At 40.6% G+C, this 8,372-nt stretch overlaps 1 protein-coding gene across 2 annotated transcripts in view; it reads left to right on the top strand.

Moving 5' to 3' along the window:
• Positions 1-2,489: 2,489 nt before the first annotated feature.
• Positions 2,490-8,372, top strand: part of FBLN5 (fibulin 5) — a 50,091-nt gene continuing 44,208 nt past the window's right edge. Inside the window, exons 1-4 of one of the 2 annotated variants that reach the window (XM_010003718.1) lie at positions 2,494-2,572; positions 2,744-2,936; positions 5,088-5,142; positions 7,478-7,529. In XM_010003718.1, coding sequence (XP_010002020.1) covers positions 2,920-2,936; positions 5,088-5,142; positions 7,478-7,529 — 124 coding nt within the window. In that variant the 5' untranslated portion in view covers positions 2,494-2,572; positions 2,744-2,919. Of the gene's footprint in view, positions 2,937-5,087; positions 5,143-7,477; positions 7,530-8,372 lie in introns of both variants that reach the window. The other variant, XM_010003717.1, reaches the window with a different exon arrangement.

Raw genomic sequence — 8,372 nt, 5'->3', positions numbered from 1 at the left:
CATCTCATCCAAGGAAGGTAGAGTTAAGGTTACAACATATAGCTTCTGCCCCTTATGATATGTTACTTAATTTTTTTAATCCCAAACTCAAACATAATTAGAGCTATAATTTCAACCCTAGCTATGCACAAAGCAAACTCCGAATAACCTACTTGGCTACTTAACACAGCCCCATTTTGTACTGTGGGCTGTTCTGCACCTCCTCATCAAGACAAAATAAACCATCAAGGTAGTTTAAATAAAATAGTGGATTTTATAACACAGGGGATAGTTGAGGCCATTGAAGTGAGAGTTCTGCTAAACCTGAAGTCTAGCCACCATCTTAAACATAAATGGTGAAAGTAGCAGCAGATGATGTTGAAAGATATGTTGAATTGCCCATATTTTTATAGGGAAGCAAAATATGTTCATATCAAAGGGAGTTGCGAGCAGGGTGTGGCTAGATCTTATTATTTTGTGGCTGATGGTGGTTACAGAAAGGTGCTACAGAAATCCCACTTAGCCATAACATCAAATCCTTTTATTTAGGAAAAAAAAATTCACCACATGGTAAACAAGCCCAACTCATGGCTTGGTACACTTTTTATACTCTGATTTTTATCCACTCCAATGGTCTTATGGAGACAGGAAAAATGAAAACACTTGTCCAGTATTCCCTCTTTAGGGAGTCCCTTCAGTGATGAGGTCTGAATTCACCTTCTGTCTCCAGCGCTGGAGCGTGTCTGCCAGTTGGCTGATGGATCAGAAAGAACTCTAGTCTGAGGCATTTCTCTGGGAGCAGACTGTTGCTGCACTCCTCCGATGATTCTGGTGCACATACAATGATTTTACCATGTGATGGTGAGAAAAATTCCATGGATCAGCTAACGAGGTATCAACAAGCACATGGGGCAAACTGAATCCACACAAATGGATGCTCAGAGCATCTGCTTTGCTGTAGAGCTGTTTCTCATAGTTTCAGAAGATCTTTGCACACCTAACACACAGTAAGCACTGCTGCTATTAGACTTGTTAGCTCTCCACATCATTGGGTGTATTGAGAAATACTGGATTAATGGAATCACAAGAATACTCACTGATGACCTTTTTGTGTTTCATTTTCCATGCAATGCAAGTGACATAAGCAAGTCACTGAGGGTGTTAGATATGGCACTGAGTGTCTGGTCCTGTCATTTTTTAAATATAATTTGGACAATGGCAGACAATGAGTGATATACAGAGGTCTTGCACTTCCCACTGGCACTGATAGGACTTTGGCAACCATGAAGTCAGTCAATCTTTGTGTGTCAAGCTGGACATCCATACTTAGAGGACAATTTTATGAGTATCTGTTACAACAACTCTGTTTCTTTGTTTCTCAGTTTGTTATAAAGAGATGAATGATAGATTTTTATCTTGTCAAAAATCTCACTTTCCTTAGGATTTCCTCAAATGAAAGACTCAACAGAAATTCAAAGTGTGCATTTAATGTCTATGTCTGAAAGGAGGCTGTAATGAGGTGGATGTTGGCCTCTTCTCCTAAGTGAATAATGGTAGGACTGGAGGAAATGGCCTGAAGCTGCACCATGGGAGGTTTAGACCAGATATTAGGAAGAATTTCTTTACTGAAAGAGTACTTGGGCACTGGAACGAGTTGCCATGGGAGATTGTGGAGTCACCATCCCTACAGGTATTAAAAAAAGTGTAGATGTGGCACTTCAGGACATGCTCTAGTGACCATGTTGTTTTTTGGGGGTTGTGTGTTGTTGTTGCTTTTGTGGGATGTGGTTGTGATGGTTTTTTTGGTTTTGTTTTTTTCCCCTGGGTGGATGGTTGGACCAGGTGATATTGAGGTCTTTTCCAACCATGATGAGTCTGTGGTTCTGTGATTCTGTGGTTTCATTTCAGTGTTCATCTTTGGAACCAGCACAATCATTGCAGCGTCTAATTGCTTAACTCTCATTTCTCATAAATGTTCTGCGTGACCCACTAAAGCTCTGTCTGTGTCAAAGTTGCAAAACACCTGAAAAAGTGCTTTATTTCCTTCATGTTCAATCATAACTGGAGCTTTGCAAGATACATCTTTCCTGAGAAATGATTCATTTCACAAGCTTTCACTGAAATGTGGGGTCAGTTAAAAAAGGCCAGTGTTTGTAGACAAGCCATTTGTTTCCTTTTGAGCATTTAATTTGTTTGTTCCTGTTTTCAAAGAATCCCCCAGCAATATAGTTACTGTAGCTGGGATTGTCATGAATTCAAGTTATTCACGTCCCAGAGGGTCAGACCTTTCATCAGCATGACATTGGCATGAAGCAGCGAGTGTTGCATATTCATCGTCCGAGACACCGGCTAGAGGGCCTCCAAAAACCCTGACTTCTCTTTTTTTGTGTTCTTTTTTTTTTGTTCTCAGAGCAAGGAAAACAATCCCTTCCCTTCCCTAGTCCCTTGATAAGGGTTTCTGTCCAATAACGGTGCTCTCTGCTCCGAGGCACATTTAACTGTGAAGTTTGCAGCGGGAGAGGCTTTCCTTCAAGCTGTTAGTGTTTTATCCTGGCAGGCTCCTCGAGGTTGTTGTGAGGAGTCTAGCCAGTTGGTGAGCTTTGTAATCTAAACCAGCTGTCCCAGGCTGAGGCCCCCATTTGCATTGTTTAACATACTTAGAAAATGAAGTGTTCATTTTTAACATTCCTCCTCCAATTGGTTTAATGCTGAATTACAGAAGAGAACTAAGCAAAACCAGGTGCTTTCTCTGTATTCTCTCCAGTGACTGAGGAGGTACAGACGGCTCCTGATCTTCTCCATTACTTGCTATTTCATTCTCTGGACTATAAATGACTGAGAAACTGAAGTGCTAGCAGAGGGTAATGTTTGGGAAAACTTTCTAGTTATTCATCAGCACAGACTCTGTTTTTTTTCTACCTTTCCCCAACGGTTTTGGACATGCAAGGATTAAAAAGGTAAGTGGCATGCATGAAACGTCTTTACCTTCTGAAGGGAAACCTACTTGTGGAAAATATCCATGGCAGGGATTTGGTGTGCCAGTCAACTTGCTAAAGCCATTTGCAAAGAGACAGGATCTCAGTGGTCAGAGGTGGGGAAAGATGATCTCTCTGTTATTAAAGCTGTGCTGTCTCTGACAAGTTCCTTCTTGATCTATGCTTATACTCTGTGTTAGCAACCCCGGCATCCGCAGCAGTGCTGAATTAAGACAGCAAATGATCCCACTGGCTACAGTGATTGATTTGAAGCTAATTAGTTTCTATTGCAAAAGCTCCTTACTAGTTTAAAAAGTTTTGCCTGCTGGGCAAGCTACTGTGACCCGCTGAATATAGTGTTGATAGGTTGTGCTGCGTGCCTGTTAATAATCCTTGAGGGGATTTGAGATCTAAAGTAAAGAGCAAATTGAGATGGTGGTTGCAGGCAGAACATGTATGAGGCAGTAAGGTCACCCCCCCACGCCAAGGAAAGAATATATCATCCTGTAACAACGGAAACTAAAGACTGTCTGGAAACAGATGAGTGTTGTCTGAGCAGTTTTATAGGAGATTTTGTTAGCAGGCACTGCTCTGCAGTGATGTGGAGTGTAGCCCAGTTGCTGGATATGTTAATGTTCAGCTACAACCTGTTGTATTTCCTTCTAGTGCTGTTCTTGCTGTATGCAAAGTGTGTATGCAGTCTTTATACTAGTGTATGCTTTAAAATCTATTCAAAAGGATTTAAGGAAACAAAAAAATGAAGTGCAAGCCTAAATGGATAACATTGTATTTTGAATGCTTTGTGTCCAACTCTAAGGAATACAGTCTGTGCAGAATTTGCTTTTACTTGTCACCCAAAAGCTGACAACAAGCCCGATCTTTTTCCACAACACTATGAACAACCATTTTAGGGTTTATGTTTACTTTTCAGAGCTTGTGCCTCTCTCCTCATTTAAAACAAATTTGTTCAAATGGTCACTGTTTGTTTGTGAGTTTGTCTAATGCATTTATAGGTCTTGTTCAGCAGCTCAGTTTGCACTGGAAATCAGGCGCAGCTCTATGAGAGAAAAGTTGGCAGCTTGCTTGGGTAGCAGAACTAAGGCTACCTAAAATATCCCTTGCTTCCTGTACTGGTTTTGTGGGAATGTATTGTATACAATTGCCATTCAGAACTAGAATTGAAGATAAGCAAGATACGGGTCTAACTGTATTGAGAAGAAATTTATAAGACAGTGGCAAAGCACTGAAATCCATAGTACACAGCAAAAAACAATTCCTTACTGTCCTTTCCTGGTTATCTGCCTGTTAGTAAATACTTGGGGGTGGGAGTTTAGTTGACCAGAATTTTCATGTCCCAGGTAAGGAATTCCAAGGAGTTCCAGCCATAAATCTCTTTTAGAGAGAGATCCTCTTTTTTCAGATGCAGTGAGGAGACCCAGCAGGTCCCACTGGAAGCTGGGGTGATATAACTGGGGAAGGCTCCACTGAAGATAGCAGCTTCTAGTAGCCGATAAACTGGCACAATGTGTCTGGATGCAGAGCAACATATTACCCAATACTGAGTAAAGGGACAGAATCTGGCCCTAAGGAAATGGATTAATCTCAAATACAGTCTCCTGGGGATTAAATGCGGTTTAGCGGTTAGAGCAACTGGCTTGGATTCAGGACCTCCTGCACGACATGTCTGCAGCCCTGCCAATGTGTTGCACTGTGAGATTAGGCAGGGCCTGTGCTCTGGTTTGCCCATCTGTAAAATGTGCATAATGTGCAAGAAAATAATTTATATTCTCTAAAGAAAGGTGTCAGAGAAGGGCAAAAATACTTACTGAATATTACACACTTGTTCATTAAGCCGCTGTTGCATGGGGTATTGTAAAAAATAGATTAGATAATAGACATGTTCAGTTTGATTCTTTTCAGAGTTGCACAAAACCATAGGAAATTAGCGGCTCAGAGATCTGAATCTGGCCCACACTTTTATTATTCCCTCTCCAGAGGCCAAATTAAGGTTAGCAAATCTCTGTGGAATACACTGAAGTATCACTAGAAATTATTTTGTCCGTGTGTATTTAATTCTATATAATGAACCTGGATATCAGAAGGTTTTCAGGCTATTTTCTATGCACTTTACAGGATACTGGCTGCTTTCACACTGGCCGTCTGCCTTTCAAGCCCTGGAAGAGCACAGGTGAGAGGTTCACACAACCATCTATGTACTGCTTTGTGCTCGAGTGCTATATAGCATGAGGCTTAACTGGCTAGCAGGTGAATTGGAAGCTCTGTGGTCTGGGGTTTACATGAAAAGGAAGCTGTGTGGTCTAAGGGTTTAGAGGGGAGGACTTGAAGCCAGCAGGATTCTGGAGTTAAACATGGACTGAGCTTACTGACTCATCACTGCCAGTTCAACAAAACATCCCTGTAGAAGCCTGGACCTTACTGAAGACCTGCTTCTGCCTCTGAACTGAACAATTCTGGAAGAGGAAATAAGAAAAGCTGTCCCCTGGGAGCAGGCACAGCTCAGTTCTGTGGTGGGGAATATATGAATAGGTATTTTCTGTCTTCAGCAGGATCTTGTCTTAGGACTGTTTAATTTTGGACTGTGATCCTGAATGACTGCATCGTAGTTTTCATTTAAATTTATGCCCAAAACTATTTTTTGTTCAAGAGGCAGGGCTTTTGAGGGTGGATAGAAGTAAAGCAGTCCAGTTCTTGAAATAGCAGAAACACTAGTTCTTTGTGTTCTTGGGCTCCAAGTGGACTTTAAATTAGAAAAACAGTTCCCAAAGGCATGTTAAATTTGAATTCCTAGTTGATAATCCAGATATATTCAGTGTCCAGAGCTGTGTTTCTAAACACCATTGCCAAAAGACTCTGAAATTTAGTTGGTTTTTTTTCTATTACATTGAAAATTTCCTGCACGTGGTATACTTATTGATATTTTTGTGAACATTTCGTCTGTATGGGAAATGCTTTTGATGCCCCTGGAGAATTTTTGAAATGTCTTTAAGGGCTTGTTTTTATAATTTTAAAAATATTGATTCCATTGCTATTTTTATAAAAACATCTTGCACCATAAATCGATTTTGAAGTCTAAGCAAAAGGCAACTTGGAACCAAGATGACAGCAACAAAATATTTCTGAAGATATTGAAACTGGTCATTTCCACACTATTGGAATCTTTTCTAGAATAAAGTTCCAGAAAGTTGTTGAAACCAGTTTTGCAATAGTTTCAGTGCTTCTGAATCATTGTTTATTGTCAAAAGGGAAATACTTTTGATAAAAATTATCTTCGCTTTTCCTGCTAACCTGCCACAGCATAGAAAAAAGAACAAAAAGTAAAGAACGTACAATCTTTAAAACATGAGACTTTAAAACATTCTCCCATCAGAATATTTTGCCTTTCCACAGCATGATGCCAAAACATCTAAGAATGCCAAAATAAATGAGGGCAGAATTCCTTCGTAGTAGTTTGACAATTCTAGTACTGGTTTTGTGTATTCATGTGTGCAAGTGGATGTGCAGTCCAAATAGTGCCACGGCCTGCGCCTGCTGACTTACCCATCTCAGCCCTTGCCTCCCATCTGCAGCTTACTACCTTTCCAAACATGACCCAAGTACTTTACTCTTCCATTTATTTCTTCCATAAAATCCAGAAGTCAGTGTCTTTGTCATTTAACACCAACCAAAAAGGAACAATCTCAAGCATGGTCCATCCCTCTGCCCTCTGGTCACTTCAGTGATTCTTGTTTTCTCGATATCTCTTGCTTACATTCCTTAGTATAACCTATTAAGTGGCAAGATTGTGTGCTTGTGAGAAACCCTTGGCCCATTACTAAATAGCTGGAGGCCCAGTCAAAAACTGGGGAGAACGGGGAATAATTTTAATGAGCTTTGTACACAGTCATAGCCAGGACTGTCACGTTTTTAGCACTACAGAGGATCACTGATGAGGTGCTGAAGACTCCAGTTTGCAGCCCTGAGAAAGACCAGCACCATAGGTTAGGAAGGAAGGGTAACCTTACAAGCTTAGAACATGTGTCATGTAAAGATTTATCCTTTAATATTCAAAAAGTTTGGTGTAAAGTAAAAGCCTGCCTTTTATTAAGCTTACTATGTTTTAACTAAGGCTTCAATTCAGTCAGACGGTTAACTTGTTGAGATGTATGTACTGAATTGTCTGTATGTGGCAGCTTACAGCCTATTAGAGAAGTTACCTAGTATGTTTTAAATGAGTCCCTCTGTTCTGGCAAAAACAAGACCCCCCAATAGAAGAATGCACTTCTGTGTTACAACTAGTATGGAGCCCATCACCACCTGAGGGAGCTACCTTTTGAGTTCAGGGACTGGCATATGTTCTGAGGACTGAGGCCCATGTTTGCTGACTGTCCTTTGGGGAAGGGACTTTATTTTGGTGTACTATAAGTGCTGAACTATTGTACTAAGCATAATAATCCAGATGAGCATTTGACTCTTTAACCCTCTCATTTTACAGTCACTGAGTGTTCTTTGTTTTTTCATTTTAGCAACAATGCACTAATGGGTTTGACCTGGACCGTGCCTCTGGGCAATGCTTAGGTAGGACTTTAATTAAATCAATACATTTAAATTGGGGTTCAGAAATCCTGATTTTTAAATGAGTTAACATTGTGCTGCTGCTGGTATGTTTTAGTTGAAGAGTTCTTGCTGTGGGGCAAATATGTGTGTTTGCATATATGTATATACAAAAAAATATATGTATGTGTATAAACATCTCTGTGTATTTACATAGTGCATGTATATACTGATCTTTGACATTGCTGAGATACTAATAGGCCACCAGTGCTTTTCAAATAGCTGTGATGCATGCAGATGAGTTTGAGAGCCCAGTCTAGTTGCCAAATGATAAAGGTTGTTTACTGTCCTCTTTCTCCTCCAGACTATTTAGTATCTTTGTTGGCAGCCTCCACTTGGAGGCTCAGATAAAGTCTACCACTGCTTAGGGTTGAAACTCCAAGTAAATTGTTGAGGCAGTATAGGGAAACACACACTCTGCCCTATAACATCTTTTTATGAGTGGTATTCAGCCTCCAGGACAGCATCTTCTGCTTGCAGTAAAGTTACTCAAACAGCAAGGGAAAACCCAGCAACAGATTGCTTGCCCTTTTTTAGCAACCTACTGCTTCAGTGCTCTAAGAAGAGAGCGAATGCTCAGTTTGGATAACTGAGCATCTGTATCTTTCTAAATTTAATTTAGCAACTACCTCAATCAGAGCAAGAAAGAGGCCTGAACCAGGTCCCCAGATTGGAACATCCCTAACTTTTTCTGTGGGAGGGAGCTTGGGAGTTCCAAATCAGGATCCAAGTTTCACAGCTGGGCAAACCAAGCCACCAGTGTTTGAAATCCTGATCTGCATGTTGTGGTTTGGACAGACCCTCCAG

The sequence above is a fragment of the Chaetura pelagica genome, unplaced genomic scaffold (assembly GCF_000747805.2).
Source record: "Chaetura pelagica isolate M959 unplaced genomic scaffold, ChaPel_1.0 scaffold48, whole genome shotgun sequence".
NCBI classification, from domain to species: domain Eukaryota; kingdom Metazoa; phylum Chordata; class Aves; order Apodiformes; family Apodidae; genus Chaetura; species Chaetura pelagica.
Note: the sequence above shows the minus strand (reverse complement) of the source record. Positions and strands in the feature narration are given on the sequence as shown.